General features: G+C 56.5%; 1 protein-coding gene across 1 annotated transcript in view; it reads right to left on the bottom strand.

Annotated features, from left to right (window-relative positions):
- Positions 1 to 13,124, bottom strand: part of LOC115080503 (major histocompatibility complex class I-related gene protein-like) — a 45,848-nt gene that overhangs the window by 8,433 nt on the left and 24,291 nt on the right. The window contains exons 3-4 of the mRNA XM_029584701.1: positions 8,613 to 8,888; positions 7,295 to 7,570 (exon numbers count right to left, since the gene is read on the bottom strand). Of these exons, the coding sequence (XP_029440561.1) occupies positions 7,295 to 7,570; positions 8,613 to 8,888 (552 nt within the window). The remainder of the gene's footprint in view (positions 1 to 7,294; positions 7,571 to 8,612; positions 8,889 to 13,124) is intronic.

Here is a 13,124-nt window from a genome sequence, read left to right as displayed (position 1 = left end):
TCCGCAATTCTCTCGCTTCCGGAACAGAGAACTCCCCGCCCGCCAAAGCGGGCAGTTCCACCGATTGATTCATATGAAAGACGACACCACTTTCGGTAGGAAGGAAGGAACTGTGCGCAAAGAAACTCCGGAATCGGAAATACGCAAAAGGGGTTCACTACAGGACCGGGCCTGCAACTCGGAAACACGCCGTGCTGAGGCGATCGCTACCAAGAACGCCGTCTTAAGAGTGAGATCCTTAAGAGTCGCGCGTTTCAAAAGCTCAATAGGCGCCGTGCATAGGGAGGAGAGAACCCAGTTGAGGTTCCAAGCCGGACAAGGAAGACGCAAGGGAGGACGAAGGCGTTTGGCACCCCGGAGGAAGCGAGCAATGTCCGGGTGGAGCGCTAGGGACGTACCACGGACCGTACCCCGCAAACAACCGAGCGCTGCCACTTGAACCCGAAGGGAACTGCACGCCAAGGGAACTGCACGCCAGGCCTATGGCCAGACCAGCCTGGAGGAACGCCAGAATGTCGGAGACGGAAGCCGAAGTGGAGACCACCCCACGCTGCACGCACCAGTCCTCAAAGACCACCCAGACACGGACATATGCCAGACGGGGCCCTGAAGGAGCAGGCCCGCCATTCCGTGAAACCGAAGGGGCGCCGTTACCGCCAGCTGGGCGAGGTCTGCGAACCACGGCCGGCGCGGCCACTCCGGTGCCACTAAGACTACCTTGGCCGGGTGCAATTCTATGCGCCGTAGAATCATGCCGATCATCGGCCACGGGGGAAACACGTAGAGCAGCACATCCGTCGGCCAGGGAAGCACCAACGCATCGACGCCTTCTGCCCCCCGTTCTCGACATTGACTGTAAATCGCGGGGCCTTCGCGTTGTGCCACGTGGCCATCAGATCCATGTGGGGAACCCCCCACGTTTTGCAAATGAGCAGAAAGCTTCGTCCCCCAACTCCCACTCTCCGGGATCCAGACGATGACGGCTGAGAAACTCCGTCTGCACGTTGTCGACCCCCACAATGTGAGACGCTGCTATGTTGCTGAGATGTAGCTCCGACCAGGCCATCAAGCGCTGAGCCTCCTCCGCCACCTGGGGGCTCCTTGTCCCGCCCTGGCGGTTGATGTATGCCCCTGTGGTCGCAACACTCGAACTGCCTTCCCACGCCGCAACGGCAGGAAGGCTTGCAGGGCCAGACGGACCACTCTGGTCTCTAGGCGATTGATAGACCACTGGGCTTGCGACACGGACCATAGGCCTTGGACCGAGCTCCCCAGGCAGACCGCTCCCCAACCGAAGAGGCTGGCATCTGTGGTCACCACTGTCCAGTTGGGCACCTGAAGAGAGACCCCGGATGACAGATGCTTGGGATCCAGCCACCAGGACACCTGGGATGTACCAGCAGGCTGGACCTCGCGTGTCCCTTGAGTGGAAGCGGTAGATGGACCTCGCGTGTCCCTTGAGTTGAAGCGGTAGATGGAATTCCTCCGAGACCGGCTTCCAGCGGGATAGTAAGGATGACTGTAATGGACGCAGATGAGCGAATGCCCCGGGAACCAGTGCCAGCGTTGAAGCCATAGACCCTAGAACCGTAAGGTAGTCGCAGACCCGCGGTTGGCGGAGAGACAATAAGCGACATACTTGAGCTTGCAGTTTGCACCTCCGTTCGTGTGACAGGAACACCTTGCCCTGCTTCGTGTCGAAAGAGCTCCCAGATATTCCAAGGTCCGCGCGGGTGTCAGATGACTCTTGCTGTAGTTGACCACCCATCCTAGGGACTGCAGAAGGTGGAGGACCCTGGCTACCGCCATCCGACACTGATCCTCGGACTTTGCCCGAATCAACCAATCGTCCGGGTAAGGATGGACCAGGAGACCTTCTCGGCGCAGCTGCGCCGCCACCACGACCATCACCTTCGAGAATGAACGTGGGGCCGTCGCGAGCCCGAACGGGAGCACTCGGAACTGGTAATGCCGCCCTAGAACGCAGAACCTGAGGAAGCGTTGGAACGATGGAAGAATGCCTATGTGAAGATATGCCTCCGTGAGATCCCGGGAGGCTAGGAACTCGCCGGGTCTTACCGCAGCGATGACTGAACGAATCGCCTCCATTTTGAAGTGAGGAACCCGAAGGCATCGGTTCACCCCTTGAGATCCAGAATGGGTCTGGACGTGCTGTCTTTCCTTGGGACGATGCAGTAGATGGAGCAACGGCCCTTGCCGTGTTGGCTGACCGGGACTGGGGAAATAGCTTCCAAACCTTCTAAGCGTTGGATGGTGTCGAGCACCGCCGCCTTCTTCTCGGGAGCTTTGCAAGGCGAGACAAGGAACTTGGCCGCTGGGGTATGAGCAAAATCTAACGCGTAGCCGAGCCCTATGACCGTGAGGACCCACTGGTCCGACGTTACACCGGCCCATCTCTCGTAATGACATCAACCGTGCCCCGCCGTTGGGAACGGCGTGCCGAGGCTGCGGCGAGAGATGGGCCGACCCCCTTTCATTGCGAAGACTTGGGCGCCGTGATTGCCAGAGCACCTCCTTGTCTACCGAAGCGCCTACCTCGAAGAGACTGTTGCTGCCACTGCGGAGTACGGGAGGAGGAAGACCTATACGAGCGCCCGGACGACCTTTGAGGACGCGACCTCCTGGGACCCCGAAAACGAGATCTGGCCGAAAAACGAGGACCTCGCCCAGGATCTATCCTCGGGAAGCTAGAAGGCCCTGTTTTCCCCCCGGGAAACATTAACTCGTCCAATTCCTTGCCAAACAGCAAATTCCCTTGAATGGTAGTGCCCTGAAATGAGCCTTGGAAGAACCATCCGCCGCCCAGTTGCGCAACCACAAAAATCGGCGTGCCGAGACAGCCGCTACCATGGACCTAGCCGACGTGAGCAGCAAATCGTGCAGCGCATCCGCGCCATATGCTATTGCAGCTTCCAAACGATCTGCCTGCGCTGCCTCGTCTGCGGATAAATCGCATTGGCTTGAAGAACCTGGGCCCAGCGCAGACTGGCCCGCATAGCGAAATTCGTGCAGATGGCGGCCTGCACTCCCAGCGCGGAAACCTCGAAATCTTCTTGAGCTGCACTTCCAGCTTCCTGTCCTGAAGGTCCTTGAGAGCTGCCGCGTCCGTGACCGGAATGGTAGATCTCTTTGTTACCGCGGAGACCGCTGAGTCCACCTTGGGGAATATGAGAAGGTCCAGCGCATCCTCCGGAAGCGGGTACAGCTTGTCCATGGCCTTACTGACCTTCAGACCTAACTCCGGGGTGTCCCATTCCCGGGACAGAATATTCGTCGAGGAGAAATGAAACGGGAAAGCCACTGCCGGACCCGAGAGACCTAACAGGACCGGATCCATGTTTGCTTCCTGACGGACTACCACCGGAGGAGCTTCTATTCCCAGCTCCTGGAGAATGGCCGGAATTAAGGGTGGCAGTTCCTCCCTGCAGAAGAGCCGGACCACCTTGGGATCCTCACCTTCCACTGCTTGGGATCCCTTTCCGGCGCCTGGCTGAGCGGATTCGTCCGTCCCATCTCCGTCGGCCCCTTTAAGGGGCTTCTCAGGGGAATCAGAGTCCACCCCAGGGGGGGAATCGGCTTCCTGTGGGACGCCACGAGGAAGCCGCGTACTTTGGGAAGGGCCCTGGGACCCCTCCGCAGCGCCCTTAGGATTGCATGACGTCTTCCCTGGGGGGGGCCCTTGCGGGGTCCCCCCCGGCCGCGCTTACTGCGCTTACACTTTAGGACTTTGCGCAACAACAGCGCCAAATCCTCCGAACAGGACCCCGAGGCTGAAGAATCATTCTCTGAAACCCCCGGGGACCAAGGGTCCCCCGAGGGGACCCCCCCTGTATCAATCCGCTGAGGAGAAAACGCGGGAGGCAGGCCCGAGGCTCCTGTCGTTTCCCGCGCCATTTCACGGTCCGAGGCCAAAATGGCCGCCACTCCCGCGCTCAGCGGGAAAAAGTCTTGGGGCCGCTCTGCCGAGCCCCCCCCCTGCGCGGCGGCGATCGTGCACTGCGGGATCGAGCCCCCCGAGGTGCCTCGGGTGACCCCTCTCTGCCCGGGAAGCAGGCCGCACACAGAGCACCGTGCTAAAGCTGCGCGCGCGCCGAGCCGCAGGCCCTACAGGCCGAGCCACGAGGCATGCCGACGAGCCGCGGCGAAGAGCGCAACGGGAGAAAAATTAAATTTAGCGAAACCGGCCCCCCCCCGGCCTCCCCCCTGCCAGCGGCGCCCCCCCCGGAGACCCCACGGAGCGGCGACGCAAAGCAGCAGAGAGCTGAAGCCAGAGAGAACCGAAAACAAAAGTAAAACATTTTTTTTTTTTTTTTTTTACAAACAACGCTTGTCGCTGTCCACGGTCCTGGAGCCCTAGTCCAGCAGGGGTGAGTGAACCGGGCTCCCCGGTGTCACCCCTGACGCTGCTACTGGGAAAGCCGGGTCCTCGACCCTAGCAGCGGCCTCAACCAGGGGGGGGTAGTCCCCTCAGGACCTCACAACCCCCCTGGGAGACAGGGCGGACGGGACCTCAGGGACAATTTAACAAAAATCAAAATCCCAATTAAAAACACTAAACTGGCCTAAAACCAAGAAAAGAAAGAACCGACCCTGACGGAGTACCAGAACCAGGGCAGGAAGGAGCTGTGACCTGACCTGCACCACCTACTGGAGACAGAGTAAGACTGAGGGGCTGTGACTGGCACAGGGGCATATATGCTCCGCCCACAAGTTTTTAGTCTGTCTCCATCTACTGGTGCGGAGTCACAACCCAGGTGTCCTGGACTGATCCTGGTACGTACAGGGAAAGGGAAAACCCCAATGTTCAGTCCTGAGCAATGACTCTGGCGCTCACGGACAGTCAGATCATTTGGGTTTCCCCCTTACAAATCAGATGACAGACTCTCTCAGCCAATCACACTATTAAGAACTCTCAGCCAATCAGATTATTCAGTTCACCTTACTCACGTCATAGCTAGGACACGGCGAGCGGATGAGTCATCTTAGGAAAGAAACCATCCTGAGCTTTGTATTCCACTCTCACTCTGCAGTACCCGTGCATGTGAGGAAAGGGACACCTTCCAAATACTTCAGGGCCACACAAACAGTTGTGTAAAATCTGATACAGCTAACCTGAATCTCACAACCTAGGAGGCCTGAGGGTAACATCGGTGGAATTTTGTGAGTTGGGGTTTTGCCTGCAAGACACCTAGGCTGAGTGACTCGCATTACATGGAAACACAGAATATGTTGGCAGAAAAAGCCCATGTGGTCTAAGCAGTCTGCCTGTGTGTGCTGCCACAGTCTTACACCATCTGTGATCTCCACCAAACCCTATCGAAGTCCCCGTTAATGTCTGTCCCAAGCTTGAATTCTGGCTCCTATTTTATCATATTAGAGAGCGAGCCATTTCTCTAGCTGGTCCAAAATTATGGAATGCGTTACCCACTGATATAAGATTGCAACCCGATTTTAAGATTTTTAAAAGAAACTTAAAAACATGGCTATGTAGCATAGCTTATAAGGGAGGTGAATGAGGCCAGCCTAAAAAAAACACTCATCCTCTTTACCTCTGCTGACATTTTCACAATTATTTTATTTTACTTTAGATGTGTTTTACTCTAGATTTGATATTTAACTCTTTTATATTGTATTATATTTATATTTAAGTACTTTAAGCCTGAGAATTGTGTGTTTTATTTTTCTTAGTTTTAATATTAACTTGACTTTAGTTTGTAACCCTGTATTTTATTCTTTCAAATATGTAATCCGTTATGATGACATGTCTGAATGACGGTATAGAACATTTGATAGATAAATAAATATGATCACTATTGCCAAGCGGCCCCATCACAGTTACCTCTCTTACCAAATCCTGTGCTCCACTGAGAAAAAGATCTAAAATTGTTCCCTCTCATTTATTCCATCCAGGAACGTTATCTCTCTAGCGTGACCCGATGATACATTTACCCAGTCAATACTGGGGTAATTGAAGTCTCCCATTATTACCACACTACCAATTTGGTTAGCTTCCCTAATTTCTCTTAGCATTTCACTGTCCATCTCACCATCTTGACCAGGTGGACGGTAGTATACCCCTATCACTGTAGTCTTCCCTGACACACAAGAGATTTCTACCCATAAAGATTCGATTGTGCATTTAGTCTCATGCAGGATGTTTATCCTGTTGGACTCTATGCCATCCTGGACATAAAGCACCACACCGCCTCCCGGGTGCTCCTCTCTGTCATTGCGATATAATTTGTACCCCGGTATAGCACTGTCCCATTGGTTATCCTCCTTCCACCATGTCTCTGAGATGCCAATTAAGTCTATGTCATCATTCACTGCTATGCATTCTCTCCACTGAAATCAGCACTACAAGTCCCATAATGCATCACAATGGGGCTCTCAGCAATCCAGGACTGGCCTCAAATCTCCCCCTGGACCTGGGTAACGTGGCAGCTCTGCTTTTGTCTACCATTTGGGGGGAGGGGGGAAGCTTGGTGGTCTAGTAAAACTTACTCCAGTTTGGGGGCTGCTGATTTACACACGGAGCCCTTTACAGCTCACAAATCCTGGGCACCAGGACAGCAAAGTCAGTGCCTGACACACCACACTGAAGCCCAGGGCTGCCCTCACCACCCCCTCAGGAGAGAGGGAACCTCCCAGGACCACCCCCTGCCACAGTGAGCTGAGATGAGAGCGGCTGAAGGCGGAGAAGAGGAAAATAAAGAGACATTCAAAACAGGAGCAAAAGGACACCAGAAACAAGTTAAATAAGCAGTAAAAAAGGAGATGGTTTGTTTTCTAGGTGCTGCAGACAGAGGCAGAGGACTGTGAACGCAGGCACACAAACGCTCCTGCAACGTCCCCCATGATGCGTGGGGGAGCAGCTGAAGGGGACATTGAGACGAGGGTGGAGGGAGGCTGACTAGGGCAGAGAGAGATTGCTGGTCAGGATGACCGAGGGCGGTAGAGTCAAGTGGGGGAGAGGAGAGGTAGGAAAGACTGGGACTGAGCAAATATCTGCCCCACTCCCCATCCGCTCTCACACGCACACTCGCAGGCTCAGTGTAAAGAAAGCCTGTGGACATTTTGTGTGTGCTCAAGGCTTTTTTTCCCCACCAAGGAAAAGTTTGTTCCATGGATCATAAAAGCTTTTGCCTGTTATCCACCCCTGCTGGCAGCACCTGAAGGGATCAGTTTGGAGAATTTTTACACACAGCTCATTGGGAAGGTCAGACAAGCAGAACCTCAGCCTCTCCTGGACACAGATTAATCCCAGACTCACCCCAGAGGACACTGAGCGACTCCTGCAGGCTGCTGTGGTCCACGTGGCAGGCATACGTGGCCTCTTCCTGGGGGTCGATGTCCACGGACGCCCGGATCTGGTAGGTGCCGTCGTGGTTGGGGAGAATCTCTTTGGCTGCCATTCCTTGCATGGTGACCTGCCCGTTCTTCACCCATTTCACCTCGATCTCGCGGGGGTAAAACCCGGTCACCAGGCAGTGAAGGTTGGTCAGACCCCCGTCAGACTTCTTATCCCAGACACTCACTTGGGGACGCTCTGCAGGAAGGAGGGAAGAGTCAGCACAGGGGTCTGCAGGCAGGACACCCAGCTCACCTGTCACCACTGGGAGGGTGGTCTCAGCTCCCCTCCTGACTCCCACAGACCCTCCTGCTGCCTGGGGAGCACAGGAGTCAGCTCTGCAGGTGCTCTGGGTGCTCCTGCACCCCCAGTGTCAAGGAAACTCCTTCACCGTGTTCAGGGAGGGGCAATCTGTTGTGAGTTTAGCGCTCCCATGCCGGGGAGGGTATCACAGATCTGATGCAGAGGGAGCTGAAGCAAACCCCGAGGAGGGACCAGAGTGGGGTTGACAACTGTCCTGATTTTTCTGGACTGTACAGATTTTTGGGGTACTGGGGGGGAAAAAGAGGGAGGGATAAAATGTCCTGATTTCAGCCCTCCAGCTGCAGTTTAGCGTCCAATCCTCCCTTGCAATCATACAAATCAGTCTGTGCTACTCAATATTCAGCATGTGCTGGATACATTTATTCTGTGCCCCTTACATAAACGTCAGCCGCGATTTAATCGGAAGCCTAAACAATGTTACAAAAAAACAGCAGCTGGGCCCCTGGGCTGCTGAAAACAAACATTTTTTGGAATAAGGACATTTGAGCAGCAGAGGTCATAATATGAGGCTGCAAGGGGGCAGACAGAGGAGAAACAGCGGGAAAGCTTCCCTTGCATGGGGGAAAAGCTCCCAGAGCAGGTGAGAAGGAGCAGGGGCAGTTCCAGAGAGCCTGGGGCAAGCACAGAGGGGGAGTCCGAGATCAGCTGGGGCCCCTAAGGGTGAGGAGCAGCAGTAAAAGCCTCAGGAGGGTGAACCCCATGGGGGAAGACATTAAACAGCATCCAAGGGCTGGGAATCCTACAGCACAGCTCCCGCTCCATGGCAAGGCTGGATCTCTCTCTGGGGGGATCGCCAGATCGGAGCCCTGAATCCCCCCCTCCTGGCAGGAGCCCCTCGGGGTGCTCGGGGCTCGGATCCTCTCCCAGTGCTGGGGGGTTTGATCTCCCTCCTCCTCCCCCCGCTGCAGGTCCTTACCTTTCCTGTCCAGCTCCTGCGCTCCGTACCGGACGTACTTCTGTACCCACTCGATGCACTCCTGCTCCAGGTAAACCTTCCACCTCTCAGCGATGCTCCTCTCCGCGTTCCACTTCCGCTCCGTGATCTCCGCTCCCCGCATCGCCGGCACCCAGGTCAGCCTCTCCGTATCCAGGCTGATGAAGTCGTGTCCGTCGTAACCGTACTGGGAAAAACCCCGAGTGCTGCCGTCCGGCCCCAGCTCACAGCTGTACATCGTCTGCCATGTGTGCACACCTGAGAGAGAGAGGGAGATTATCCACAGACTCAGGACCCCCCCCCCCTGCTGCAGAGAAACTGCGGGGTGACTGCTCCCCCCCCTCACCTGTACAGTGTGCACCCCTGAGGGAGGGGGAGGGAGAGGGGAGATCATCCAGAGCCCCCCCCCCCCCCCCGCTGCATGTGACACTGCGGGCTGCGAAGCCCCTCTAAGCCAGCGTTATCCTAACACGCAGCATCCACTGCCCGCACCAGCCCAGGCTAAACCTCTCCCTCCCTCTCTACTGTAAGAGTCCCGGGGCGCCGGGTAATCCGAGCCGCAGCTCTGCGCCTGGGGGGGGGGGGGGGGGGGGAGGGCACCAGCGGGAGACCGGAGAGTACTGGACGGGAGGGAGCTGCATGGGGCACTGCAACAGAGGCGACAAAACAGCCCCCTACCAGGACTTTACAGCCTTCGGGCAGAAATCCTGTGACAAGTGAGCCGGCAGCAGTCACCTGATCCAAGACGGAGGGAGGGAGGGTGAGAAAGTGGAGAGACAGACAAGAGAGGATGAGAGAGTGCAAGAGAAAACGTCCAGTCCCAGGCTCTCCCCCCCACCCTGATCAGACACATTCACCTTCTCAGCCCCTGGCACCGCCTCACACACAGCCCTCCCTCCTCAGCCACTCCTATCACCCACTGCCCCACTAAGGGATTCTCAGCCCTCACCCCGCTGAGACCACCACCCTCCATGCACCTCACACAGCCACCCACCATACCCTCAGTCACCTCTCACCCCACTGACAGCAGCACCACCCACCTCCACCGCAAACCCAGTCACAGCACTCAACCCCCCCAGCAACCGACCCCTTCATACCACTGAAACATTCCCTCACACCCACACAATGCCTCTTCTAGCCCCCTACACATACCCCTCACCACAGCCATGCACTGCGTGCACAGCACAAAAATCCTGTCACAACACTCACTCTCCCTGCACACTCTCTTATCCCTCCACACCCATTCACCCTGTCACACCACTTCCACCACCATCCAGTCAGTCATCTATCATCCCTTAATCCCGTGACACTACCACCCTCCCACACACAATGCACACCTCACGTCCCCCATACCCTCCACACGCATACCCAGCCATACATTACATACACCCCCATCTCCACCAACTCCCCTACCAACACACACACACACACCAACTCCCTCCCCCCACCACACACACCCCACTCACCTCCCGATACCACTACACATCCACCACTCACACCTACAGCACACACACCATTCCCACACAGGCGGGGAGGAGAGGGGGAGGGAGAGACTGGAGAGAGCAAGGGAAAGAGTGCACCCCACCACCCCCACCACATACATACACCCCACCCACCATCAATATCCCACCCCACCCCGCACCCCCTTCACACACCTTTACCCTGCCTTCCCCACTAAACGCCCCCACGCAGGCACCAAGGCCTGAACATGGAGAGCGGGGAGCCCACTGGCAGGACTGGCGACTCAGCGAGCAGGGGTGCAGCCCCTAATAAAGACAAGGCAGAGTGAGGGGGTGGGATGTCCAGGGTCTTACAGGTGGACGTCCCTGTCTGATGCAGGTAGAGCCCTCGGTGCACCTTCCAGACGTCTCTGCCTGGGGTCATGTGAGAGACTGCAGTATAAACTGGACTGAAGCAGCCTTGCAAGAGTGCGAGAGACCACAGAAAGCAGGCGGGAGGATTTCTGCTCAAATATAATCGGTGTCTGCAGCTCAGGTCCTGCCAGATATCGATGTAACAACTGCAGGCCGAGAGCAGGACTGCCTGACTCATGTCTGAGCCAAGATCCCCCTAGCACTGCTACACAGGAGCCGAGCCTTACACCTGCCCTGAGGACCTTTCACCTCTCCAGGGACTGCTCAGCAGGTGGAACCTGGAGACCCAGAGAGGAGGGAGACATCCATAGAAACACAGAAGTGACGGCAGAAGAAGACCAAACGGCCCATCCAGGCTGCCCAGCAAGCCACGCAGTTTATCCATTTTTTTCCCCACCCTTTTTCTCCCTCCCACCCATCACTATTGGCTTCCAGCACCCTCCGGCCCCAACTCCCTTCCACCCCTCCTCCATGCAGAGAGCAGCGCCGTATCCGCATCCCGGTGAATCAGGGGTAGCAACCGCCGCAACAAGCAGGCCCCACCCCTGCCCCATACTCTTACCCACCCCTGCTTTGTTTGTTTGTTTTTGGAGATGGCAGCCCTCCGTGAAGGTGGAACACCAACTACTGGCCACTAAAGCCAAACTTCAGCCATGCTGAGGTGTGACAGCAGGAAAGGACTCGTTAGCAAGCAGGGCTCCCTTACCTAAGCCTCCAATGTCCCCTCCCATAATCCTCCTCTCCCCTCCCCTCCCCCATCTCCCTGCCCAGGATTCTCCTCTGCCCCATCTCCCCTCCCCCATCTCCCTGCCCCATCTCCCCTCCTCCATCTCCCCTCCCCCGTCTCCCTCCCCCATCTCCCCTCCCCCGTCTCCCTGCCCCATCTCCCCTCCCCCGTCTCCCTGCCCCATCTCCCCTCCCCCATCTCCCTGCTCCATCTCCCCGCCCCCATCTCCCCTGCCCAGGATTCTCCTCTGCCCCATCTCCCCTCCCCCATCTCCCTGCCCCATCTCCCCTCCCCCATCTCCCCTCCCCCGTCTCCCTGCCCCATCTCCCCTCCCCCGTCTCCCTGCCCAGGATTCTCCTCTGCCCCATCTCCCCTCCCCCGTCTCCCTGCCCAGGATTCTCCTCTGCCCCATCTCCCCCTCCCCCGTCTCCCTGCCCAGTATTCTCCTCTACCCCATCTCCCTCCCCCATCTCCCCTCCCCTGTCTCCCTGCCCAGGATTCTCCTCTACCCCATCTCCCCTCCCCCGTCTCCCTGCCCCATCTCCCCTCCCCCATCTCCCTGCCCAGTATTCTCCTCTACCCCATCTCCCTCCCCCGTCTCCCTGCCCCATCTCCCCTCCCCTGTCTCCCTGCCCAGTATTCTCCTCTACCCCATCTCCCTCCCCCGTCTCCCTGCCCCATCTCCCCTCCCCTGTCTCCCTGCCCAGGATTCTCCTCTACCCCATCTCCCCTCCCCCGTCTCCCTGCCCCATCTCCCCTCCCCTGTCTCCCTGCCCAGGATTCTCCTGCCAGATCAGGACAGGACGAGGCCGCTGCGGAAACGCAGTCCCACAAACCCCCAAAGCAGGGAGAACCTCTAGGCTGTGGTATTTCCCGCCTTCCTCCCATGTTGTGAACCAGGGCTTTCCTGATACATTGATCCCCTGTGCTTAGACTGTAGCACTGCTTTGTTACCAGCACCGGCCTATCTGAATGTACAGAATTTACCAATAGTTCATATTTCTTGAAATAAATTACAAAAGACTGCAAACCTAGAAGACTGTAAGGACTTTTTCCTACCACTGCCTATACAACTAGGACAATGCTTTCCCCTTAAGAAACCTTTCAAACTGCCCTCGGGACCCATGGCTCCCATCCTGCACCCTGAATCCAAACTAACCCATCCCTAATTTGCATAAAAAGTGAGTAAGATCCCCGCACCTCCTGAAAACTATCCCGCAGTTCCTGGAAAGATGCCAGATAAAGCTCAACCCCTGCAGCTGCCAGGGCCCCATCTCCGGGGAAAAGGAAGAATAAGATATCCTGGGATTGTTAGCTAACGGCGAAACAGGAGATAAAACCTCCACTGGTACACGAAGGCGCCTACAAACATCCCAGTCTTTACCTTAACTGTATGCGAGATAGTCGGATGGCTTCGAAGAGAGGTACTCGGCCTCCTAAGTAGCAAAGCCAGCAGGCTCCGTCCGCTGTAAGTGCAGCCTCCCAGTGTTTATGTCCACGCTATACCAGGCTCTGATGCAGGCCACACCAGCCCCCCTATAACAGCTAGTCCCATGGCCCCTGCCCGCTTAGGCTGACACAAGGTGTCCGATGAAATAGGCGTCACTCCCCCCTCGCCATATAAAACTGCGCATCATTCCCCAAAGGGATACAAACATCCCCCACGCACACTGCATGGAACATGCCGAGAGAAATGTAACAGGCTAGGGAGAAAACTCATCTTAATCAGGCTGATGCGGCCCTGCCATGAAATAAACATCCATCCACTCTGTAAGCTTCCTTCAGATCTCATCTGTGACAGGAAGAGTTTATCTTGTATAGCACCCCAAATCTAAGAGACACTTCCACCCCTTGAAAGAGTGACAAACATCTAGGGAGATATACTTTGCCCGC

Source organism: Rhinatrema bivittatum, chromosome 19, assembly GCF_901001135.1.
Source record: "Rhinatrema bivittatum chromosome 19, aRhiBiv1.1, whole genome shotgun sequence".
NCBI lineage: Eukaryota > Metazoa > Chordata > Amphibia > Gymnophiona > Rhinatrematidae > Rhinatrema > Rhinatrema bivittatum.
Note: the sequence above shows the minus strand (reverse complement) of the source record. Positions and strands in the feature narration are given on the sequence as shown.